Below are 27,318 nucleotides of genomic sequence, written 5' to 3' on the forward strand. Positions count from 1 at the left end.
CCAAAAAAAAAAGAAAAATCCCAAGTATTGTTCAACTTTCAGTATATGTTATTGTAGAGAACATTGATGTGGGCCCCACAGCTGTGGTCCCACTCTGTCCGTAGGGTAGAATGTATCTAGTCACAGCTGTGGTCAATTTGTTATTCTGTTATTCCTAGTTGCTGTTTATTTTTCAGTTTTATATTGTTTGTTATGTGTTAGCAGTTATGATGTAAACACCAAGGGCAGATATGTCCTTTCATGTAACTAGCATAACATATATATATATATATATTAAATTAAAGTGGCGGCGGCAGAATATTTGACATTCTGTTCTCCTCAAAATCTGTGTTCTACTGCTCTCTCACCACTCTTTCTTCTACTTCTTCTTCACTTTCTCTTCTCATCGAATCTGAAACTTCTTAGTGATCAAGACTGATAGCAGTCTTGAACACCTACATGGTATCAGAGCCTTAGGGTTTCTCATGTGAGCCTAATACCAGTCGACCACATGAGAATCTCCTAGGACTAGAAGCTGAAAAGGAGGAGTTCGCAGACTGATTCTTGGAGATCGCCAGAGGTGCTAGCTATTGGAAACTTGCTAGGGTTGTAGAGTGTTGGTGGTCAGGAAGGATCAGAGAAGACTAGGGTTCGGGTAACCCTAGAAGGCAGCGAACAATTATTTCCTTGTAAGTTGTTTACTTTCTAAGAGAAGTTCTATCAAAGAAGATTGGTTGGACCTATCTGGAGGGGAAGGCCGAACCATCCTAGGTTTTTCTCTCTTCGATTCACTAGGGTTTTACAACAAACCCTGAACCGAACTGTGTTTCTCTCTACTCTATGGTTTGAAAGTGATCTTGCGGCAAGCCCTAGTGTTTGACTGAACCCTGTGATCTACCTAGAGCTACCCTTAAGTTTATTGGTAGGGCTGATCAGATTCTAGGGTTTCTTATTAACCCTACTGCAAGCCTATCTATACAGTTCTGTTTGGGTTGTGCAACTGAATTGCTTAATTAAGGACTGATTAAACCCTACTGCAAGCATATCACATTTTTTTAAGCTGTTCTCAGAATCCTAAGGGGTTAGAGCTCTACGGACAGCTACTGCTGTGTTGGCTAGTTGGTTTCAGATCAGAATTATTTCAGTTTTGTGCACATACACTGAGAATACAGATCAGACTTATACTGTTTTGATTGAGATTGGTAGTTCAAGTGCTGTTTTGAGACTTGACAGAAATGGAGTTTAAAAATCAGGCAGAAGGCAGCCTTGGGAACATCAGTTATGGTAGTGTTTCTGAGATGGGTGGTCAGATTACGACCGTAAAGTTTGATGGAACAAACTATTTGGAATGGGCCCAATCAGCCATGATGGTTATTGGTGGAAGAGGTAAATTAGGGTATCTCTTGGGAGACATGAAAGAACCTCCCAAGGGAGACCCGACATATACCAAGTGGATGCAAGAAAACTACTTGGTTATGACATGGCTGTGTAATTCTATGCAGCCTCATATTAGCCGGAATTATTTGTGGGCAAAGACAGCTAAGGAGATATGGGATGTTATGAAAGAAACTTATTCCCAACCCCTTAATGTTGCCAGAGCATATGAATTGAAATGTGAAGTGAAAAATCTTAGACAAGGAGAGAGACCGGTTTCAGTATATTTCTCTACCTTGCAGTCCCTGTGGCGTGAGATTGATCACTTAGAGACTCTTGAGTGGGAGAGTCCCAAAGATGCACAGATATATAGAAAGCAGGTTGAGACAAACCGGGTATTTGAGTTTCTGGCAGGCTTAAATCCAGATTATGATATTGTCCGGCAACAGATTTTGACTAGAGGCAGTGTGACTCTCTCTCAGGCATACTCATTTGTACACAGTGAAGAGACCAGAAGGAAGGTTATGATGCAACCTCAGCCACCCACACCAGCCTTTGTAGCGGTTACACCCAAATCAGGGGGTGATTCAGAGAAGGACAGGAGGAAGGAAGACAAGAAGGATGTTGTATGTGAACATTGTAAGAAGCCCAAACATACAAAAGAGACATGTTGGAAACTGCATCCTCACTTGGTTCCTGTGAAGTTGAGAAACAAGAAGGGCACACTGCTCATGTAACCGTGAACACTGATTCAGCATCCTCATCTGGCACAAAAGGAACATCTTTGGAGACCTTAGCTGCAGGTCGGGCTGCCCTAATACAGCTAGAAAAGGAAGTTGGAAATCAGCTCAGCCACCGCAGCCTCCATCAACCCCTACCACATCTGCCTTCGCCCATTCAGGTACTCGAGCTTTAGCCTATCATGCCTCAGCTCCAGGTACTACTGAACCTTGTTGGGTAATAGACTCAGGTGCATCTGATCACATGACTAGTTTGCCTTCATTGTTTACTACTTACCATTTGTCTTCCGGTAGGGATAAGGTATCTATTGCTAATGGCTCCCTGGTTCCTATTTCTGGGAAGGGTGACATCAAGCTTTCAGATACTATCTCCCTGTCATTTGTCTTGCATGTTCCTAAGCTTGATACTAACCTTTTTTCAGTAGTAGTATTACCAAGCATATGAACTGCTCAGTAACCTTCTTCCCTAACCGATGTGTTTTTCAGGACTTGGAGACGTAGAAGGTGATTGGGACTGGCCGTGAGGCGAATGGGATCTATCTGCTCAGGGAGCGGTTGTGTCAGGGAGAGTCAGTTGAGAAGATGTCTTTTGTTTCTCAGAGTGTGAGTCCGGTTATGCTTTGGCATAACCGATTAGGTCATTTGTCTTTTCGATCTTTACAGAGCCTGTTTCCTGCTTTATTTGAGTCTATTGAGTTGTCTCAGTTACAGTGTGAAAGTTGTGAGTTTGCTAAGCATTGTAGAAAGCCTTATTTATTGAGTAATAAAAGGAGTGATAATTCTTTTGATATTGAGCATATTGACGTTTGGGGGTCTTATCATATCCCTTACATGGGTGGGTACAGATATTTTTTGTTATTTGTTGATGACCATACCCGTTTTTCTTGGGTTTATCTCATGCGTTCACGAGATGAGGTACCTTCCCTGACCCAAAATTTTCACCAAATGATCCTAACCCAATTTGATGCCAAGATCAAAGTTCTCAGATCTGATAACGCAAAGGAATACTTTGCTAAATCATTGACATCTTATCTTCTTCATCATGGGGTTATCCACCAGAGCTCTTGCCCTCATACACCTTAGCAGAATGGAGTTGCCGAAAGGAAGAATAGGCATATTTTGGAAGTGGCTAGAAGCCTCATGTTTACTTCCAATGTTCCTATTCGCTTCTGGGGTGATGCTATCCTCACGGCGGTATACCTTATTAATCGGGTTCCTTCCAGGGTCCTTGATATGCGATCTCCTTTTTCCCTCCTACACCCACGTGAGGACTTGTTTTCTATTCCTCTTAAGACTCGGTTGTACTTGCTTTGTTCAGCTTCTCGGACCCCATCACTCCAAGTTCGAACCCAAAGCCTCCAAATGCATCTTCCTTGGTTATGCACAAACTCAAAAGGGTTATTGCTGCTATGATCCTGTCTCCAGGAGGAAGTTTGTCTCCATGGATGTCACCTTCTTTGAGGGGACACCCTATTATCCTCGGGTTTCCCCTCAGGGGGAGAGCAGTGAAAGTGGGGGTTTGAGGTCTTGTCTTCAGGAGGAGAGCAGTGAGAGTGGGGCAGTTCCTTTACCTATTCCATTGGGTGATGAGAGTTGCAATGGTGAGGGTAGTCAGAAGGATCAGGAGTTGAGGGAGAGCTGCAGTGGTGAGGGTGGTTAGAGGGATCAGGAGTTGCGGGTTTATCACAGGCGGTGCAGGCAGGTTGATCATGATCATCAACAGTCCAGGCCAGCTCCAATCTCATCTACAGCTCCAAGTCCAGATACTACAGTCCCAGAGCCCAAAGAGACTTCCCCTATTGATGATCTTGACCTTCCGATTGCAGTCCGTAAAGGGAAACGATATTGTACTACATCCACAATCCACTGTATTTCCCATTTTTTATCTTATGATCGCCTATCTCCTACCTACAGGTCCTACCTTAGTTCCATTTCCAATGTCCCTATTCCAAGAAGAGTGCAAGAAGCCCTATCCGTCCCTGAATGGAAAGATGCAATGCAAGTTGAGATGGATGCCCTGTTGAAAAACAACACCTGGGAGGTAGTTGATTTGCCCAAAGGAAAGAAACCAGTTGGATGCAGATGGGTATTTACGGTGAAACATAATGCAAATGGATCTATTGAGAGGTATAAAGCTCGGTTAGTTGCAAGAGGGTTTACACAGACTTATGACATAGGTTACTTGGAGACCTTTGCATCGGTAGCCAAGATGACTACTATTCGAGTCCTATTGTCCCTTGCAGCAAGTCACACTTGGCCTTTATACCAAATGGACGTGAAAAATGCCTTTCTGAATGGAGATCTGCAGGAAGAAGTTTACATGCATTTTCCTCCTGGATTCTATGATGCAGAAATAGTAAGAAGGTCTGTCGGCTCAACAAGGCTCTGTATGGTTTGAAACAGTCACCTAGGGCTTGGTTCGATAGATTCAAACTAGCTCTTGTGAAGTTTGGTTATGTACAAGCTCAGTCAGATCATACCCTATTCATCAAGAGGGTGGAGTCCTCTTTGACACTACTGGCAGTATATGTTGATGATATTGTGGTCACAGGGAATGATAGCCATGAGATTGAGTCTCTTAAACAGCTTCTTCATCAAGAATTTGAGGTGAAGGACCTTGGTGTACTCCGGTATTTTTTGGGTATTGAGGTTGCTAGATCCAAACAGGGGATCTTTATTTCTCAGAGGAAATATGTCCTAGACCTGTTGGTAGAAACTGGAAAATTAGGTGTCAAGCCTGCAGATACACCAATTGAACAGAACCACAGAATTAGTGCCGAGAGTGGGGAGCTTCTTGAAGACAAAGTTATGTTCCAGCAATTGGTAGGAAAGCTCCTATATCTCTGCCTCACTCGGCCAGATATTACTTATGTTGTTAGTGTTGTCAGTCAATACATGCATTCTCCTAGAACCACACATCTTCTTGCGGCAGAAAAAATCTTAGCCTACTTGAAGAGATGCCCAGGTAGGGGTATACTATTCAAGAACAACAATCACATGAAGGTGGAGGTCTATACAGATGCTGATTGGGCTGGGAGTGTTGATGACAGAAGGTCTACCTCAGGATATTGTGCCCTTGTGGGAGGAAATCTTGTCTCTTGGAGAAGTAAGAAACAAAGTGTTGTCTCCCGGTCAAGTGTTGAAGTAGAATACAGGTCCATGGCCAACGGAGTGGCTGAAATCCTATGGCTAAGATCTCTACTTGAGGAGTTGGGTATTGAGTATGAGAAGCTCCTGATGTTGTACTGTGATAATCAAGCCGCCATTAATATAGCACATAATCCAGTACAGCATGACAGAACCAAACACATTGAAGTTGACTGCCACTTTGTACGAGAGAGGGTCTCATCTCAAGAAGTATGCCTCCCTTACATCACATCCAGTATGACACTAGCAGACATCCTCACTAAAGCCGTATCAAGAAAGAAGCTAGAAGCGGATCTATCCAAGTTGGGAATGATGAACATATACTCCCAACTTGAGGGGGAGTGTAGAGAACATTGATGTGGGCCCCACAGCTGTGGTCCCACTCTGTCCGTAGGGTAGAATGTATCTACTCACAGCTGTGGTCAATTTGTTATTCTGTTATTCCTAGTTGCTGTTTATTTTTCAGTTTTATATTGTTTGTTATGTGTTAGCAGTTAGATGTAAACACCAAGGGCAGATATGTCCTTTCATGTAACTAGCATAACATATATATATTAAATTAAAGTGGTGGCGGCAGAATATTTGACATTCTGTTCTCCTCAAAATCTGTGTTCTACTGCTCTCTCACCACTCTTTCTTCTACTTCTTCACTTTCTCTTCTCATCGAATCTGAAACTTCTTAGTGATCAAGACTGATAGCAGTCTTGAACACCAGTTATAACAATTTAAATATTTCAAACTGATAATCCATATCAAGAATAAATTAGCAAGGGATTCTTCTAAAAGCATGTGTTTTTCACCTGGATGACACTTCTTAATACAGTAAAAGAGAACCACAAGAAATAGGGATGGTGAGTTTTTTTGTGCAGAACATTGAAGAGACAACAAAAAAGAAAAGAAAAGAAAAAAGTTCATTGCATTCAGCTACCTCATCTGCGGTCCTTTTTGTCTTCTGTAGTGTAGATGCTGAGAATTTCTGCATTGCAACACCTGCATCAAACCGTAGTGTGTAGTTTGAAGGTGCCAAATGGATGGCTCTTAGTAGAGTCTTCTTGCAGTCTTGCCATTGCTCGGCCTCATAATGAGTTCGAGCCAGATAAAGGAGAACTTGAGTGTCTGTATTGTAATAAAACTTCCTCAAGCAATTTTGATACTGTAAAATAGAAAATAAAATCACCATAAGCGAATGCAAAAAAAGAAAAGATCAAAGATATAAATAAAAACAATCTATGTAGATTTACCATTTTCACCGCTAATGCAAAATGACCTTGAGCAAAATAAACATGAGCCAAATTAATCCATACATCTGGCATCTGGACAAAAATACTTCCACTTGCAGCTTCTTGAACCTACATATCAGTGGGTTATCACAGAAATAACTGCTAATTGCTACTTCAGCATGAAACGGAATTACCAAAATAAATGATCAGTTTAACTAACCTGTGTAAAAATATCTTTTGCAACATCAAAGTGGCCTTTTTCTGCCAAAACCACTGCTGCACCATTGGCGGCATATAAATTTGCAGGTCGTTGAACCAAAACCTGCATAGTGTGGAAAAGTCAAGGTACATTTTTCATTTCAAACAAAATCCTATTCATAAGCATGGACATACTAAGAATACAAAACAGTAACTGTAAAGAAAGACCAAATAAAAGATGAATCCAATACAGCAACAAGATCGAGAATTAATCATTCAGGTTCATCAATTATGCAACAGATTGTACTCCTCCCCCTCCCAGCAAGAACAAAAAAGTTTATTAGAAAAGAATGGGGAGGAACAACGAAACTCCTCGTACAAGAACCAATAAAAATCAATGCAGTTCCCTAAAGAAAAAGGCTAAAACAGATTAGTTTATAACCTTCATTTCGAACAACTAACAGAAAATGGAACATCATCAAAAGTAACTGATTACGACTCTCAAAGCACCACAAACAAACCATAGGAAGGCAGGAGGGCATCCACTGATTCTTTATCTTGTTTGCATTTGAGCATATATTGGTCGCATGGTTTAAAATGTAACTAATTTCCCTAATATTTCCATGACATATTTCCATTTCCATGGGTAGATACAAAATTTTACAGAATCGATATATTGCCCAATGAACACTACCAACACTATGTGAGGTATAAGAGATAGTTTCCATGACATATTTCCATTTCCACTTCCACTTCCATGGGTAGCAACATGAAACTTTACTAGAATCAACATATTCCCCAGTGAACACTACCAGCACTATGTGCAATACAAGACAAGAGATGGTATTATGACATAAGTTGGTGACAGTATTGTAGATATGTGGAGCAACAATGTTATTGCCTGCCTAACTTACATGGTTAACACTTTCAGCTAGCTCAATATTCATTTCAAACATGAAGTTAAATATTAGTTTTTGTTTCGGTAATAGATTATTTGGTTGATCTATTACAACCATTTAAATATTGTTGTAACTTGTTCTCTTGATAGAAATAAAGAGAAAATAGAAAAGAAGAGAGAAGAGAGAAGAGAGAAACAGAGAGTGCAGAGGCAAAAAATCTAGGCTGGTGGCGACACACTAAACAAATATTAAAAGGTAAAAAGACCACAGTACCCCTGCAACCCCATAATACATTAAATATTAACAATTTTAACACTCCCCATCAAGTTGGGACATAGATGTTAATAATGTCCAACTTGTCACACAAGCCATTGTGCTGCAGATGATGAAGGGCCTTTGTGAAGATATCTACAAATTGTTCTTCAGAGCTAGCATAGGGAGTACACACTTCTCCACTCATGAGTTTCTCTCTAATGAAATGCTTGTCTACTTCAATATGTTTAGTTCTATCATGGAGAACTGGGTTGGCTGCAATGTTGACAGTAGCCTTGTTATCACAAAAAAGTGACATGGGACTGTCAACTGCAAAACCTAGTTCACCAAACGAGCTCTTTATCCACATAATCTCATCTACTCCATGGGACATAGCTTTATACTCTGCTTTTGCACTGGACCTAGCCACCACACTTTGTTTTTTGCTTCTCCATGTAACTAAGTTTCCTCCTACAAAAGTACAATATCCACTAGTAGATAGACTTTCTGTCATCTATTGCCACTACCCAGTCAACATCTAAGTACACTTCCAACTTTCAAATGCCCATGTTTCTGGAACAACAAACCAGCACCTGGACACTTTTTGAGGCATCTAAGACTCCTCTCAGCATCCTCAAGATGTGTGGTCTTGGGATTATGCATAAATTGACTGAGGACACTCATGACATAAGCAATGTCGGGTCTAGTAATGGACAAATATAATAGCATGTCTACAAGTCTCTAAAATTGCTTCACATCTTTTATAGGTTCTCCCTGACTATCACCCAACCTATGCTTCTAATCAATTGGTGAATCAACCGGCTTCACTCCTAACTTCCCAGTATCCTCAAATAGATCTAGAATATATTTCCTTTGGGAGATGAATATCCCCTTTTGGGAGCGGGCCACCTCAATTCCAAGGAAATAGTGAAAAGGACCCAGATCTTTCACCTCGAATTATGTGGCTAAGAACTCTTTCAATTTATGTATTTCTGTTGTCTAGTCACTAGTAACTACTATGTCATCAACATACACAATTAGGGCTGCAATTTTTCCTTCACCCTTCACAAATAGGGTATGGTCTGATTGATAATGTTTAAACCCCATTTGTTGTACGGATAAATGGAACCTGTTGAACAGACCCATGGGGGCTGCTTCAACCTGTACAAGGATTTCTTCAACCTACATACCTTCTGCTCACTACCTTTTGCACAAAAACCTGGGGGTTGAACCATGTACACTTCTTCTAAATCAGCATTCAAGAAAGCATTAAAATTCGAAATCAGATGGAACACTTAGAACTCCAAATGTTAGGACCATATCCAATATGCCCCCCTCCCAAGACCCCAAATAGCTAGGACCAACGGTAATGGCCTTTTTTAGATGGAATGCTTAAAACTATTGAAACTTTCATTAAATTCAGTTTCACACCAAATCCATATATATAATACGTATAATTCTGAAGCCAACAGCATGGCTGATATGCTAACAAAACAAGGGATAAACCAAGGGCAGTTATTCTGGGGTCAAATAGAATAGTTTTGTAAGAAGAGAAAAAGCTCTTAACATGAGAGACTTGGAAGTTGAAGGGACTCAAGAGTAGTAATAGGAGGTAGTATAGAAATATAGATGTCTTAAGAGAGCTACAAAGACTAATAGAAAAATTAAGGGCAAAAGTGGAATGATAACCAGATTGCTAAATTGCTAATGTTCTAGAAGATGGGTTGGTAGGGCAAGGGGTATCAAGGGATTAACCGTATTGGGGGAAAAGTAGTTCAAAGGGGGATATAATTGTAGCTGTAAGAAGGTTAACTGGGGCTAACTTCCCTAAATGGGTGACCTTTGCCAAGCTGTAAGCACTGTTTACATGATAATTCAGTAAAATACATAATTGTTATTCATTAAAAGGAAGTGTTGCAAATAGTAACAATTCGATATATAAATAGGTATAGATGGCCTCCTGAGCTACCGAACCACAGTGATGCTTGGCATCCATGTAAATATTCCATTTTATATATTCTAATAAATTGTTGTTATCTATCAAAAAATACCTATATTTCGTAAGCCTTTAAATAGTAGCAAGGAGAAAATACACAAAAGAAAAATGAATGGTGAAAAGAAGAGCACTAAGTGGTAACAAATAAAAGAAAAGATCACAGTTCGCAATATTGACAATATTTGGAGATATGTCCCTGAAATATCCCCATTTGCTTGGTGGCAATATGAAATATTTCGGGAATCTGTTTTCCAAATATCCCTGATATTTTGCCGATATGATAGTGATATTTCAGATGACATTGATAAACTATATATTTAAAATTTTAGAATATTATTTAAAGCCTTTAATATTTCATTAAAATCATCATAGTTTTTTAAAAATATTTTCCTAAAAGAACCAAAAGGGAATTGGTGATTGGATAATTAGCTTATTACCTTGATATGATTCACTTACTAAGTCACTATAATTCAAAAGAAAAAGAAAACTGCATATAACTACAAAAACATATTTGTAATCTAATCAAAACATATAGTAACAATAAAGACAAATGTTAAAATGGCAAATAATTGACATATATAAAGAAGATAAGATGGCTAAAGACCAAAAGGGAGACAAAGAGAAACATACCCATTATAGTCTCTTAATTTTTCCCATTTGATTTAGATAGATCTTTGCTATGGTTTGAGCTTTAAAGGTGCAAATATATTTCTTCTAATGATCCCTTGAAGGTTTATTAACAAATTCCATGTTTCTAGAAAACTTTCCTGATTTTTTAGATTTTCCAAATATCTTAGCAAAATTAGCGAAATATCTCCTAAATTTCTCCAACTCTACATGGTGTAATGTTCATCGATATTGAAAGTACAAATCATGGAAAAGATAACACTTCATACTTTGGTGTACAGTTCCTTAGCTTTTTCCAGATGGGTTGCTTCCAACTTTGGACCCCTTTTCTCAGAACGGACAGCCGCAAAGTAGTTCCAGTTCCCCTGAATAAATTCAAAACAAAAGTACAATATTACGATGCTTGTTAGACGGATAAAGATGACATATGATACAAGATTGTCATAACAGCTATCCAAAAATACTATTGAAATAAAAAATGAATGAGTGCAAGTATCCTCTGAAGGAACTAGTGATGAATAAGGAAAGACCAGTGAAGTTACACAAAACTTTATAATCTAATATGCACTGCAGAAAATGTACAAACCAGAGAAAGAGTAGCATAAGAGTCTTTTCCATCAGTTGCTTCTCTAGCAGCACGGAAGGTATCTTTTGCCTTAACCCAGTCATCACCCTTAAGCTCCAAGTTTCCGAGCATAGAGAGAGCATTTGAGCACTTATCATTTATCTTAAGAGCATCTGTAATCTATGACAACGAATTATCTCATTAAAGATAAGTACATGGGGTAATTAAAAACCGGGGTAAAATAAAAATTAAAAAAATTAAAAAAAAAATAAAAAAGATCATCAAGAAGGGAAAACATACCAGCTCTATGCTTAGCTGAATGTTATTTCGGGCTTTTGTAATGGCAGCAAGCCTCATATAAGCATCCAAATAGTCTGGGTACTGTAAAGAAAAGATTTAGCCATCAGAACAAAGTTTCAATTGGAGAAAACTACAAAATTTCATATTTTAACATTCTTGAAAGCCTTGCACATAGTGGTAAAATGTATATATTGTAAAAATGCCATACTTTTTTTTGATAAATAAAAGAATGTCATACTTATTCAAGCACATTCAGCTAACAACTTAATAGTGAACATGGAGTTTATATAAGAAAACAAAATAAAACAGCATTTATATTATGTGGTAAAAGAATATTTTGTACAATGATTACAATTCCATTTAGTCAGGCTAAAACCTTCTACCTGACCCCTCCTTGTTTGGAGAGTGACAAAATCTGATTATACAATTACCCCCAGGTACAAACTTTCCCTATTCACCCCTAGCCTTCCAAGTGAATCTGCTACACTGTTCACTGCTCTGTGCATCAAAGTAAAACTATGTTCTAGCCATCTGAATGGTGTCTCAAAGTATAACTATGCTGCCACGTACCTTTGGATTTGTTTTTAAACCACCTTATCAATGCTTTAGTCTCCTTCAATTTCTGTATTGTACACATTTTGCATTTTACAAATTTTTAATCTTTGAAGTACATCTTGCAATTTAGCTTTGTGGAGTCTCCCTTACCAATTGGACCTGAGTAGAGAGCCATTAAGGAACCTGAATTGTCTCTAAGAACTCCCCCAACATCCGAGGGTCCTGGGTTTCCAATGCTACAACTCCAAATTAATATCATTTCACCCAAATTGTTACAATACATCAAATCTACATTATCAACATGTTACCCATTTTTAAATATCATTTCACCCAAAACTGACATTTTAAACATTGGCAGAAATAATTTTTGTCATTACTAAATTTCATGCTACTTGTGAAATTAATATTGAGTGCACACATGAGTAGCAAGCAAACAAGACACACACACACACACACACACACACAGAGAGAGAGAGAGAGAGAACCTTAAACAAGATCAGCCGGTACAGAATACTTGCTTTTTCAGTGTCATGCAATTGCTCAAGTAATCTAGCAAGATTGAACACTGTTGTAACTTTATCCCATGGTAGCTCCACAGAAACACCATCCACCTCAAGTCGTTGAAACAATTGCATGTCCTTGTATTGACGGGTAGAGACATCAGAATCCATGGTAGAACTGAATATTTTACCATCCATGAAAGAAAGCCAAATACCATCACCCAATGCATCCTTGAAAGCTTGTTCAGCCAACTGGGAAAGAAGAAACAATTAATGTTATCCTCAAGTTATTAAATGCAGCATAAAAATGGACGTAATGAAAGGTCTTGAAGGCACTCAATGAACATGAACATGCATGTGTTAACCTTCAAATAACAAAAATGTAGAGATTATTCCACACAACAGATGTGATTAAAACAAACAAATCTGGGATAATATTTGCATACCTCAAACTCTCCCCTTTCAAAATGAAGAACTCCAATATTGTTCAGCAGTTCTATGGGAACCTCCTCACCTCCCTTTTTAAGTAGAGTGCGTGCCTATCAGAATACAACAAAGTATGAATTACAGAATAACTAAAAAACAAATTGAAAAAAAAAACACTATGACCATAAATAAAATAGACAAAAAACACAAATATTACTTTATCACATTAAAAAATCAAGTAAGAAAAGTGTCAGATACATATGTAAAGAATAGTGATATTCATTCTATAGCAACAGAAAATAGAAAGAGTAAATAACAGCAGTTAAAATATCATTAAAAAGAAGCAGCAAGGAATGTGGTGGTTTATATTGAAGCAATAATCTTTAATAGAATTTCAAAAAAGTAAAGTCAGTTAAGAATTGAATTACCCACCATATACATGCACATATAACATGATTTAGAGTCATATTTTGGAATGTTGTTCTGTGAATATAAATCTGTTCTGACAAATGGTAGGTTAAAGAACAAAACCAACTGTTCAGGAATGGTCAGCCATTGTTCCATCTTTAACACTGCTTATTCACTTGTGCATTTCATTTCTTTGTTTCTTTCCTTTTCTTCTCTTTCTTATTTTGGGGAAGGGAGGGAAGATTAACCTGAGGTCAGTCCTTCTGGGAATGAATAGAAGTAAGACATAAAAAAGAAGCCTATTCAACAGACAATTAGACAATTAGGCCAGTCCTTACAGGAATGAAATTTTCTTTTTATACTTGTCAAAAAAACAGACAATTAGACATTCCTAGAAACCCAATGATCTTTTATGCATTTAATGCTAAGTTTCGAAAGAGTACAAATACAAATACGTACAGTACAAACACAAGATTTTGCACTCTACATATTTGTATTTGTACTCCTTCCAAACTGAGCCTAAGGTAATTGATTTTCCCACCAATGGCTAAGCATAATAAATTACTACAATTGGCCACTGTTTTCAAGCTTGCACTACCAGGAAAATACACTAAAACTCACATCAATCATTCATCAAATAACATAACTGCATTTAGCCCTAAATATCCAGTATTAAAATATAATTTCCTAAACAACTAGGCCAAGACATGTTCTACCAAAACGACATTAGCAAGACATATTCAGAAATCCCCTCCATATATAAAATGATAGACTAACATACTGGCCAGGATAACAAAGGGAAAGCTCTTACAGTTCTGAAAGCCTCTAACGCAGCTCCAGCATCAGATGATATTAACAATTCACCCAGCTCCAGAAACGCCTGCACCATAGTGCAAGGTGTAAAATTTTAGAAATTTTACACTTGACTAAAAATTTAGAGACAGAAAGGAGATGGAGCAACATTTTAAAACTGCAAGGTGTAAAATTTCTAAAAATTCAAAATAATATAAATTCAGAAGAAATGCAAACTTAAATTTTAAAAGAAAATAAATGTTTTAGAAAGCCTATACAGTCAAATTAAAATACATAAAATAACATATAAAACATATTCGAAGTGAAAATGTAGAAATAAAATTAAACATATAAAACATTTTCAAGCACTCAACAGTTCAAGCATTTAAAACGTTCAATTTGTTTATTTCTCTCCCAATTGCATTACTTCAGTTAGCTAATATGATGCAAAGACACTTTGCAATCCTAATTCTACAAAATCAGCTTTCCACCTCTATAGCCCCTTGTGACAAGCCCAAACAGTCCATGTGAGGATCCTAAATTTCTGGTTCATATATAAAGAGATTGGTTTTGTGATGATGTGATTTTAGTTGCAGTTCATTATCTTTTAGGAATAGGAATCAAATGTTGTTTGATGAAGAATGTCTTGTACTAAGGACTTCTGTAAAAGTGTGTGCTATACATGTATGCAAGTATTAACCATATATAATATATAGGTAATTGGATTTAACTTTTATGACCTGCATGGAACAAAAGGGAAGTATCCACTTTATAATAGTATAGATGAGAGAACAACACTAGCACAAAGGTGGCCACTCTCAAACTTGAACCCACTTTCTGATGCTTGTAAGCACAAGGATTTACCATGGGACCAAGCAATATGAGGCCTAATCCATCTCTCTACATAAATTGAACCATCTGCCAAATCCTACAAAAACTTCGTCTTCAGTTTACAAGTCCCAGACCACACCTTCCTACATCAATTGGTATTAAAAAACCTGCTTGCAAAATTTCCCTAGTCTCCATACATCACAAGCAACATACAAAAGAAAACCGTGTGATGATAAGGCAAACTACCTGTGCATCACGTGGGTCAATTCTTGTTGCTTTGCGGAGAATCTCCAAGGCCTTGTCAGTTTGGCCAAGCTGAACATAAATGTGCCCCACGGCCTGCCATCAGCTAGATAGATAAATTATCTAATGAAATGATAAAAAAAGAAACTTAAAACACAAACACCAATTCCCTTTTATTCTGACTCACTTTCAAAGTTTCACAATTCTCAGGGTAAACCTCCAACACCTTTTCAAAGTTAGAAAGAGAGCTTCTAAAATCCCCCAACTTCAGTTGGACTTGTCCAAGACCTATTCCAGATTGAAACAGTTGATTAAGGACAGGATAATTAATGAAAAATGAATGAAAACAAAAAAGAAAGAAAAAAGAAAGCATGATTCACAAAATGAGAGTTCCAAAGTGCTGATTGGCTATAAGAAGCATAGTGTCAATAGCTTCTTTTCTTTTATAAGCAACAAATAATAGATTTTATTAAATTGACAAATATAAAGTACATAAAAGTGAAATGATGGCCAGCCTCAGCTAACCAATTCAGAAACATTTTCTTGCTCACATGTATATATTACATCAACAGAATAATTGCACTGGCCACTAATGCATGTCAATACTGCTTTTAGAGGCATCTGATGTTTGATGCTTAAGCTAAGTTGTTCCGGAGCGCATGATTGTACACCCTCAAGGCACATATAGCATTAGTATTAATTGACCAGAGGATATCAATAATTTCATGGATTGTGGGTCACAAGATGGAAGAGACAAATAAAGAGAACTACAAAGGGATATGTATTGGGGGATCATCCCCCAGGGAGGAACATGTAATAAACAAGAAATGATTGAGATAAGGGGTCAAGTAGCTGGGGCTAGCCTTAACAGTTAAAAAGGGGTTCTTCGCACTTATTTATAACCTATTCTATTTTTCATTAAAAAAGGGAAGCCCAGTGCACGAGGAACCTTCCGAAGCAGGGTCTGGGGAGGGACAGATGCACGCAGCCTTACCCCTGCACTGCTGCACATACAGAGAGGCTGTTTCCAAGATTTGAACCCTGGTCAGCCAGGTTACAATGGAACAACCGGACCATTCCACCAAGGCCCATGTATTTGTAGAGAGGAGGGGTAGTTTTGTCTTTTTGTATTCTATTGCATGCTATTATGTAGTGTGCACACTATACAGCATTGCACCTTACTGTATTTTATCTTCTCCTGTAAAGATAGATTTCCCTAGAACCATTCTTCAATGTTCTGTGCAACCAGCAAGAGAAATCTTATTAGATCTCTCTTGAGAGATATCATTTCGTGGTAAAACTTGATTGGGAGTGTCACCTATTCTGAAAGTTTCATCAGATTTGAACGAGTGAATAAGAAGTTTTAATCCTTTCTCTTGGGCGGAAGCAGGTTTTCTTTCCTTTTTTGGACTGTTACTTCAGATTTCAGTTTTCTTTGTGCTTTGGACACCTTTTGTTGGCTGTAAGAGGTTTTGTCTCTTCTCTCCCAACACTATTTGCTTGCTCTCGGTGATTGTTTTGCTTGTTTCCCTTGTCTTTATCTATACTTTGTTGATTATGAGACCTGTAAAAGGTTAAATCATCTCAGTAAAATTTGACAGCAGAAACTATCCACTTTGAAAGGTTCACTTCTAGTACTTTGTTGAAGGGAAAGGAATGTGGGGCTAAATTGATGATTCTACTGCCATGCCCGATTCTAGTAATGCAAAGGGGCTGACGCAATGGAAGACAGAAAATGCACAGGCTGTGTCTGTTCTGTCACTATTGATGTTGCGAGTTCAATAAGGGGACTCAAGACTGCACATGACATGTTTGAATACCTTGAAAAGGTCTATCAATAGTCAAATATGTCCAGACAATATCAAATAGAGTTGGACATATTTCATTATACTCAAGGGGATAAAAGAATTCAAGAATACTATGCTGGTTTTGTGAATCTTTGGACTGAATATGAGTTGGTTCACCTGGAGATTTATCAACAAATTGTTGTGTAAAGGCTATGAAGAAACACTTCGAAAAGAGGAATGTTATGCATTTTTTTATGCACCTTGGCCTGATTATGAAACAACACGATCTAGCATTCTTAGTAGGAAGACAGTACCAGATTTGGATGATATTCTTGGTGAGTTATTGAGAGAGGAAGCCCAGATTCTTACTCAATCCTCTCTTGATAATAAGGAGCATAGCATGAATGAAGTTTTTATAGCTACCAAACAAAAGAGGAAGAAAGATTTTTCATATATTTATCCTATGAGTGTAAAGAATTTGGACATGTGGCATCTCACTACAAGAAGAACTGTTACACCTATTGCAAACAAGAGGGGCATATTATTGTTGAATGTTGAATGCCCAACTTGGTCTCCCAAGAAAGGACAGCATAAGCCTTCCAAGTTTTGGCTAAACCATCAGATGCTTCTCCTTCTTCTATTTCAGCTCCCAAGGCAGACTCTCAGGGTTCTCTTACTGAAGAAAAGATTCAACAATTGATGTCCTCAGCTATTTCTTCTACTTTTTCTACTATAAGTTTGGCTGAAGTCTACTTATTTATGTTCTTCTCCATTTCATATTTAGATAATTGATTCTGGAGCCTCAAACCATGACTGGGCCTTCTTTGGTCAGTCTCCCAAACCATGTCCTACCTATAATCACATTGTTACCGCTAATGGTGAAACTTTTCCAATCTGTGGTTGTGATGGTTTATATTTGTCCAGTTCCCAATACAATCCCCTTCATCTTCCTGAAACCCTCTTTGTTCCTAAATTGACTACTAATTTGATTTCTATTGGACAACTTGTAGATGATGGTAACAATGTTCTCTTTTCTCGTGATGGTTGTTTTATCCAAGACCTACATACTAGGTAGCTGAAGGAGGAGCATAGGCTTGGACATCTATTTGCTTTAGAACTCTAGGACAAGAGTTCTCCTCCGGCTTCTTTTTGTTGTCTACTACTTATAGTTCTCCCTTGTTTCTTATAATAGGAGGTTCTCGAAGCTCCGGTACACAAAAAAAGCATCAAAGTTTCAAAAGGCGCCAACGGCACACCTGGGCTGAGGCGCAAGGCGCACCAGGCGTGCACCTTTTGAAAAGGCTGCGCCTAGGACCTGGGCAAGGCGCCTACCTTGAAATGCGCCTAGGCGCACCTTTTAAATCACTGCTTATAATATGTGTGGCATTTATGGCATAGATGTTTAGGACACACTCATGCTGAAAACTTGGATTATATGTTTTGTTATGGTTATTTACCTGTTACTAGCTCTTCATTTAAGAATGTTGATAAATCTTGTTTGACTTGTTATAGTAAAAGTAATGTTTTGCCTTTTCCATCTTCTTTTGAGCACTTCTATTCCTTTTCATCTTATACATAGTGATGTTTTGTCATCTCCTATTATTTTTTACTTAGGCTATAGATATTTTGTGTTATTTTTTGATGATTGCACACGATATCCATGGGTTTATTTTCTTCATAAAAAGTCTGAAGTTTTTCCCACACTTGAGAACTTTCATGCCATGGTTATGAAATAGTTTGAAAGCACCATAAGTATCTTGCGATCGAATTCAGGGGGAGAGTACTTTGATAGTGAGGATGGTGAGTTCCAAACCTATCTTAAACACATGGCATTCAGTCTCAGAGGTCCTACCCAGATACACCTCAACAAAATGGGGCAGTTGAGTGCAAGAATCATCATATTGCTAGTATGGTGAGATCCCTTATACATGATTCACATATTCCCATTCATAGTTGTCAAGACGTCACCTAGGTGACTAGGCACCCAACTAAGGGCGCCTAGCCCAAGCGCCTTGACATTATAGCACCTAGGCAACAAAAATGACAAGGCAGGTGCCTTAAATAATATCATTTATATTGTTCTATCTAATTAATATGTGTATTAAATGCATTTTATTATATGCTATACATATCTAGTTTCCCTGTAATCAGTTGGGAGAGGTTGCAGCTCACACCTCTCCAAGGTTGTAGTTTGAGCTTAAAGTTCTAAAGTATAATAAAAAACAATGTTAAAGTATAGAGAGGTTCTTTTTTCTATTCTATCTCTCTCCCTTAAATGAAATACTAGATCAGGGGCACGTGCATCTGAGGTTTATAAATAGGGTAAAAGAAATATAAATATGACAAAGATATTTTTGAAAACAACATCAAATATATTGCGTGTTCATTGAAAACATATTTTTTATTTGAAAAAAAAAATTAAAGATTGTTATGATTTGTTGCATCAATCTAAATCTTGTTCCAACATAATTTTATTCTTTACGAGGTTTGCATATTTGATTGCAGCATGATAGGAGATAAATTTTATCAAAAAAACTTTTGAAATATCATAGTTGACCAATGATCCAATGGACCAAGTTGATTGCCTGGATAAGTATGTATTACACGTATTTAGTGATCCACGTGATAGGCAATGTGGGCCATTGTGTCTTTGTTGTGGATGGTGGATAGGGGTATAAATCAATCAGATCATGATCCGAAATCCAATCCTATTTTGTTGGATTCGGATATTCTCTTGTCAAATTTTTTAGTTGGATTGGATGAGATAATAGGATCCGATTAAAAAAACGAATCGAATTAGAATTACCCCTATCTGATCCAAAAGAATCCAATCCGATTATTTATATATGCTATTTATTTATTTATAAATATGTTTATATTACTTTTTTGGTACTTTTTATATTATTTATTTTTTTATAAAAGACATGTACATATATGATGAAAATAGTTGAAAAAATACTTGTATAACTGCTATGTTTTTCCTTTTAAAAATTTATTAAAATTTTCAGAAATTAAATCAGATCAAATTAGATTCAGATATCTAGCATCCCTAATGGATCCATATTCAAATTGATGTTTGTGAGATACAATTGGATTGGGTCTACAATTTGTATTATCGATGGGATTCAAATATACCTCGATTCCATCTTGAATATTTATCATATAGAGTTAATAACTTTCTTTAATTGCTAATTGATATGAAATTGCTCTTTTAAATACTTATTATAGTATTATTTTTAAAAATAATAAAATTAATATATGTAAAAGATTTTTATCTTTAGATGTGATGATTTGCCACATTTTTAGAAAAAAGATTAATGTTAATAAATAGAATTGCTATTTTTTAATTAATATAAATGCTGAATGGTATATAAAACTAGGGAATTAGCCAAAAGTCAGTTCTTTATATTATAAAATTCTTATCACCTAGGCGACTGGGCAACTAGGCGCACCGATGTCGCCTAGAATTGCCTAGACGCCTTGAAAACTATGTTCCCATTACCTTCTAGGTGAAGGTGACAAATACAATTGTGTACCTTATTAATATCCTACATTCTTTTGTGTGCATTCATGGGTTACAATTTGGAACACAAGGGATTTCTCTGTTATGATCCCAAGGTCCATCGTCTCCACATATCCCACAATGTTATTTTCCTTGAGAACATCTCCTTTGAGCATATTGTTAAATTACCAACACCATCCATTTTTCTTGTACATTACTCTAGTTCTACAAGTGATCTTCCTCTTAGTCCCCAGTAGCTACAAGTTTACAACATAAAGCATCCAATTCATTTAACACCTATGCCTCCTCCTTCAGCACAAAAAGCCTGGCCATCCTTCTCCACCCACCACCATTGTAAGTTTTTTTCCTGTTACCTTACCTGCATCTACTCCCTTACGTCTCTTATCGTTTTCTCATCCACTTGACCCCTATGGGCTTCCCTCCAACGCTCCTCTATTGTGTTATCTTCAACAGACATACCTTGCTCTTACCACCAAGCACCAAGTTGTAGCATTTAAATATTGGAAAGAGGCCATGAACTCAGAAATCCAAGCCCTATTGGAAAATGACACTTGGGACCTTGTCTCACCTCCTCCAAATGCTTATCATTGAGAGTTGTTGGATCTACTCAGTAAAACTAAAGTCGAATGGTATTCTTGATATATGTAAGGCACGATTAGTAGCAAAGGGCTACAAACAAGAATATGACATGGACTATGATGAAACATTCGCCCCCGTTGCCAAGATTATTATTGTTCACTTACTTTTGGCTATTACTGCTATCAAGCAATGGGTAGTTTATAAAATGAATGTCAAAAATGTCAAGTATTGTGATGATCCCCACTTGGTGTTTAAACTAAAGAAATCTCTTTATGGTCTTAAACAAGCTCCTCAAGCTTTGTTTGAATGTTTCCATACAATGGTTTTGGAAACCAAATTTCAACAGAGTACTTTTGATTATTCTCTATTTATTCTCAAAGCAAACCCAAGGATTAACTCTCCCAGTGATTTAAAAGGCACGCCTAGGCGCTCAGGCGAGGCGCATTTTTGGGTAGGCACCTCGCCCAGGTCCTAGGCGCAGCCCATTCAAAAGGCACACGCCTGGTGCGCCTAGGCGTGTGCCTGGTGCGCCTTGCACCTTAGCCCAGGCATGCACCTTTTGAAAACTTGCAGCTTTTTCCCTTTTTTTGAGTCTGGCCGCTGGGTCGGGAGCTCCGCCCCTAGACCCCCATGCCATGCCCCTCAAGGCCAGCCCAAACAAGTCCATGTTAGGGTCTTAAATTCTTAGATTTCACACAAAAAAAATAATTTTATAGTTTAAATTGCTTTTAAAAAGATATTTTATTAAGATGAATGAATGGACAACATTACCAAATAGGGGGTTCTTGAAGCTCCAATAACATGGACTTGTTTGGGCTTGCCTCGAGGGGCGTGGCACAAAGGCAGCTCGTAGAATTAGAAATGTAATATATCACATTAGCTACTTGATGCAATTGAGAAAAAAAAAAGAGATTGTAGGTCTTATATGTTTGAAAATGTTTTATGTTTGATTTCATTTTTAAATTCTCATTTGAATATGCTTTACATATTATATTTATGTATTTTAATTTTAGATAATAGGTTTTTTGAAACATTTATTTTAAAACTTAAGTTAATATTTTTATTAATATTATGTTTTATAATTTTTTGAATTTTTTGCATTTGTGCGCCTTGCCTCAAAAAGGCGCACGCCTTGCCTTGTGCCTCAGGCACAAAATGGCCCTTGCGCCTTGCGCTTTTAAAACACTAGACTATCCTTTTGGTGTATATCGATGATATCCTGATTACAAGGGATGATGTGGATGGCATTGCAAATCTGAAACTTCTTAAGAGCTCCTTTAAAATGAAAGATCTTGGTCCAGTTACTGCTTTTCTGGGACTCAAAATTAAAAGTTCTCCACAAGGGTATTTTGTCAACCAACAAAAGTATGCCTCTAATCTAGTAAAGATGGCCCGTCTTACTGATTCTAAGCAGGTTGACACTCCATTGGAACTCAATCTTAAATTAAGGATGATGGTAATTTGCTCCCAGATGCTACGCTGTATCAACAACTTGTGGGTAGTCTAATCTACATAACTATGACTTGGCCAGATATCTTATGTTGTTTAGCTTGTTGGCTAGTTTGTTTCAGCTCTTTGTCAAACCCATTTCTTTGTTGTTCCTCAGATCACTCATTATGTAAGGGGGATAATCACTTATGGTTTGTTTTCTCATCCTCCTCTTCTCTTCTTAGAGAATATGCCAATGCATATTAGGCTACTGATTGATGTATCTTCCATGGTGACTCCCTCATTTCCTGGGAATGTAAGAAGCAACACATTGTGTCCAAGTCATCTACTGAAGCAAAGTAACAAGCAATGTCTTCTATCTGCAGTGAAATAGTTTGGCTCAAAGCTCTGCTCCATGATATGGACATTGATCATTCCTCCTCCATTCCTCTCTTTGCTGACAATATAAATGCATCCAAGATAGCACCCAATCCAGTTTTTCATGAACAATCCAAGCATAGAGAAGTGGATTGTCATTTCATCAGAGATCTCCTTGTCGACCATATTTCTCTTCCCCACGTTTCTTCTGGCTTGCAACTTGTCGATCTATTCACCAAAGCTATGACTTGGGTCAGACACATGTTTCTTATAGACAAACTGATACTTGTTCCCCAGCATCAGTTTGAGGGGGAGTGTAGAGAGGGGTAGTTTTGTCTTTTCATATTCTATTGCATACTATTACTGTAATGTATACACTATACAGCATTGTACCTCACTGTAATTTATCTTCTCTTGTAAAGACAATTTTGTCCTTTATGCTTTTAATATAAAATATTGTTTTCTTTCAATGATTTGTGGAGGCATTGGGCAGCAGTGGCAAGTAGTTCCTCGTTAAAGATAAAGGCGCACATGAGCTGGGTACCACCACCTGAAGGTTTTATGAAGTTAAATTTTGATGTTAGTAGTCAGGGCAATCCAGGTTATTCTGGGATGAGAGGAGTTATAAGGAATGAAAGTAGTTCTGTAACTCTGTTATATTCAGGCCCTTTAGGTGAGGGGGACTCCGCTAGGGCAGAACTACTTGCTGCCTTCAAGGGGTAGAGCTTGCTGTACAGCTAGGAATAGAACAGCTAGTAATAGAAGTAGACTCCAAGGTGGTTGTGGGGTGGTTACAGAGACAAGGAATCTTTTTTAGGAGTAGAACAGTAGTTTGGCATTTCAAGAATGAACTTAAAAAATTTAAGTGTTTGACAAGGAATCTGAATGTTAGTGTACAATGAGTGGGGAGATCTGCTAATGCTATTTCTGATTGCTTAGACAAGCAAGGGGCAACTAGGGAACAGTTGTATTGGGCACAATTGTAATCATTTTTAGTTTTTGATGGGTTGGAGAGGTCGCAGCTTGTGCCTCTTCAAGTATCTTTTCTAATTGTTATCTGTTTCTATCCTCTTCCCTAATAAAACCTCTCATTTATCAAAAATAAATATTGTTTCTGGGTTGAGTTCTCATACCAACCGAACAGTCTTTGCCTCTTCCTTGTTTCTTTCTTGTCTAACATTCTTTCTAGGTTAACAGTATTGGTTACTAATTAATAAAATTTCTGGTTGCTAATTATTAAAATAGAGACTAAAGAGGGAAGAAGTAAACATAAGAAGAGGAATAATATAATACCAATCAATCAAAAGGAAATTGTGTGCTATGCTAACTTTAAACCGAGAACAAAATAAGCAGGTTGAGAAGTATAAGAACACACAGAGTCATAGAAAATATAACTAAAGATGAGAGAATGTGACAATTTTTCAATAATCCATATCATTACTAACCATAGAAAGGCAACACAAACTCATGAGGCTTGTTGATTTCCTTGACAGATGCCATGTAGTACATTCCAGCTTTTTCATAATCACCCTAACAAAAGGAATCATAATGTCATCATCTCCATTTAAGAGAAATGTAAGAAGACACCAAATTATCTAAGAAAAATGAGAAGTAAACACAGCATCAAAAACAAGAAGCCTCATGAAGAATTGGAACTATTTAAGACCTTGCTATGGTAAGATCGTGCTAGATTGTAGTATGAGTGAGACTTCATCGGACCATGATTGGTTACAGCAAGTGCAGTCTCAGTCAGTTGCTCAACCAGAAAATGTTGACCAGTAAAAAAGAAGTGATTTGCTAAATAATTCAATGACATTGCACAGTAGGGGTATATCTCAAAAGCTTGTTGCATTTTCTCCATGCCTTTCCGGATTCCATCAGCTATGCAATATTTAATGTGGCAACAAAGTTAGCAATTAAAGACTGCACCATATTTTTAAACAAACCAAGCTAGTCAAATAAACAAAAGAATAAATTAAGCATGTCAAGCAGGTTGCAACAAGAAATTTTTGGGCAGTTTTAATCAGCAATTTACTAGCAGGATTACCTTCATTTGTGTGTAAATCCATGATCCCAAGTGCCACAAGAGCTTCAACATTTTCTGGATCTAACTACAATTCCAAAATTGTGAAAAATATGAGAAAACGACCTCAAAGAAATATGTACCATGTTTAGTGGTAAATAAAAAATAATATATGCATATATAACAAATTACTAAATTTCTTGCCTGCAGAACACGTTGAAATGCCTGTCGAGCCTTTTCAAACTGACCCAGTTTGTAACGACAGAGACCTAGACCAAGCCTCACAGCTCCAGGACAATTAGGATATACTTGCAATGCCCTCTTAAGTAAAGTTCATCCATAAGACTAAATTAGTTTGAGAAACCAATGGTACACCACTTGCAGCAAAAGGTCTTAAATAATTGACAAAGTATGTAAAAAACAAAAGAACAACCAATAAACCTTGTATAACTCCAATGAATCTGAGAAACGTCCACGACTAAACTGAACACAAGCCTGCAGTAAGTAAATTGATAATTAATTAAGAATGAAATAGATAAAATTGATACTCCATTCACACAGAGAACAAAATCCAACACACCTGACCAAGAAGAGCAGGAACATTATCGGAATTTTCTTCCAGCACAATCTTAAATGCAGCAGAGGCCTGTTCCACTTCACCCTTAGCCAGTAAAAGCTGACCTACAAGCAATAGATTATTGCAGAATTTACCAAAACCAAGCACAGAATTTTCATGACTCAGATGTTATTACATTTCAGAAGTGATTCTCAAAATTTGTATAAATGATCAAGGTCCTGTAAAGATGCAAAATTAAGATGGGAGATGCTACATCTAATGTCTTTGAAGAGCCTAACCACCAAGAATGGAAGCCATTGAAGTCGGTCCTTGCAACATCAATAGGGTATTCAAAATCAAATAGTCCAAATAAATTGAGGTATCTCAATACTAATAACCAAGGATTAAAGTATCGGTATCGAGTATCATATCGGACCACTCGGATACAGATACGGATACAGATACGCTTTGGAAACGCATGGATACGGACAAAAAATATGGATACACCAAAAAATGCATATAAATTCCATAAATATATTAATAACATTATATTTAAGATTAAAATAGCCATAATTAATGTAAAAATATATAGAAAATGTATATTCTAAAGGTATATGTGAAGAAATATATTATAGTTAATACAATGGGATGCATAGAAATCATAAAATTTTATTGATAATGTATCAATCAAGAATCCTATAACATATTATATATTTTTTTACAAATTAATACATGCATAAAGCTATTATTATGTTATTTTCCACTGCATTTCAAGGCACAAAACATATGCAACTATTATACATGAATAATTATATTGATTATTTTCTATTTTATTATTTTTAATTTTTAATATTAACCAAAAGTCAACTAAGAATTAATTCTCAAATGTTTAGTTAACAATATTTTTATTTTTGTAAACAATAAACATGTTATTATAAAATGTAATTAAAATATCAATTAAAAATTTATAAAAATATATAATATTAACATAAAATATATCAAATATATAAAATTTTCTAAGATTCACATCATATGCAAATTCATAATTTTTTACTAAAATAAGTATTCCATTATTAACATTTTTTCCATAAATTTTGAGATAAAATATCATTTTTGATATAAATGCAGAATAATGGATTTCACAAATTCAATTTATATTATATTCTTGAGTATTTTATAAATAACATTTTTATTTTTGTAAATAATATATATACTTTTATTTAATTCAAATTAAAATAGTAATTAATAATTTATTCTACTATTAATATCTTTATTCGTATAAATTTCTTGAGATTAAAAACCACTTTTTTGTAGAAGATTAAAAACCACTTTTTGATATAAATGTGGATTTAAGAAATTACTTATTCTATTAGTTTACAAAATATTAGTTTTGAATATTATTTTTTATTGAATTGGACACAAATGTATGTTATTTGTCCGCATTACATGTGGACACCAGAATTGATAAAAATAATATTCTATTTCACTTGTCATAGCCGAAATGTGGTCTAGTGGATTAAGAGCGCAAATAAGCCTTTAGCGCTTGGTGATTTGGGTTCGAATCACTCTAGTCACATTTTTTACAACTAATGCACGAATAGAAAGACGTTGATCTGTATTTCCATATCAGAAATATGGAAAAAGGTCAATGATTGGAGGGTGGTCTAGAGATTGGGATAGTAAGTTTGTGATACAAGCCAAGGAAAAGGTCAATGATTGGAGGAGGGTAGCTGATTTACTGACAACTAGGTTGAAGCTGAAAAGAGTCTTCATAGTAACCCCCTTCGATAACTGTAAAGCTCTCTTAGATCCAGTATAGAATGAAGTGGAAAATATCAGTTCTCAATTTTCAAGATGAGTTAGGATCATTCATAGTCTTCAAATGGAGTCCAACATCTAACTCCAAGGATTTCTTTGTTGAAGATGGTGTGGTGGTGCGTGTATTAGGCCTGCCATTTCATCTGTGGAAATAAGAAGTAACAGAATCTATAG

General features: G+C 36.7%; 1 protein-coding gene across 1 annotated transcript in view; it reads right to left on the minus strand.

The window, feature by feature from the left end:
* Positions 1-27,318, minus strand: part of ELF8 (binding protein) — a 51,784-nt gene that overhangs the window by 7,827 nt on the left and 16,639 nt on the right. The window contains exons 4-20 of the mRNA XM_010263621.3: positions 25,351-25,451; positions 25,212-25,265; positions 24,975-25,091; positions 24,795-24,858; positions 24,414-24,628; positions 24,193-24,277; positions 15,240-15,340; positions 15,056-15,148; positions 13,998-14,066; positions 12,799-12,891; positions 12,338-12,604; positions 11,298-11,378; positions 11,019-11,177; positions 10,702-10,797; positions 6,681-6,782; positions 6,482-6,589; positions 6,169-6,393 (exon numbers count right to left, since the gene is read on the minus strand). Coding sequence (XP_010261923.1) covers positions 6,169-6,393; positions 6,482-6,589; positions 6,681-6,782; positions 10,702-10,797; positions 11,019-11,177; positions 11,298-11,378; positions 12,338-12,604; positions 12,799-12,891; positions 13,998-14,066; positions 15,056-15,148; positions 15,240-15,340; positions 24,193-24,277; positions 24,414-24,628; positions 24,795-24,858; positions 24,975-25,091; positions 25,212-25,265; positions 25,351-25,451 — 2,030 coding nt within the window. The remainder of the gene's footprint in view (positions 1-6,168; positions 6,394-6,481; positions 6,590-6,680; positions 6,783-10,701; positions 10,798-11,018; positions 11,178-11,297; positions 11,379-12,337; positions 12,605-12,798; positions 12,892-13,997; positions 14,067-15,055; positions 15,149-15,239; positions 15,341-24,192; positions 24,278-24,413; positions 24,629-24,794; positions 24,859-24,974; positions 25,092-25,211; positions 25,266-25,350; positions 25,452-27,318) is intronic.

Source organism: Nelumbo nucifera, chromosome 8 (genome assembly GCF_055504915.1).
Source record: "Nelumbo nucifera cultivar China Antique chromosome 8, China Antique-T2T, whole genome shotgun sequence".
Lineage (NCBI taxonomy): Eukaryota > Viridiplantae > Streptophyta > Magnoliopsida > Proteales > Nelumbonaceae > Nelumbo > Nelumbo nucifera.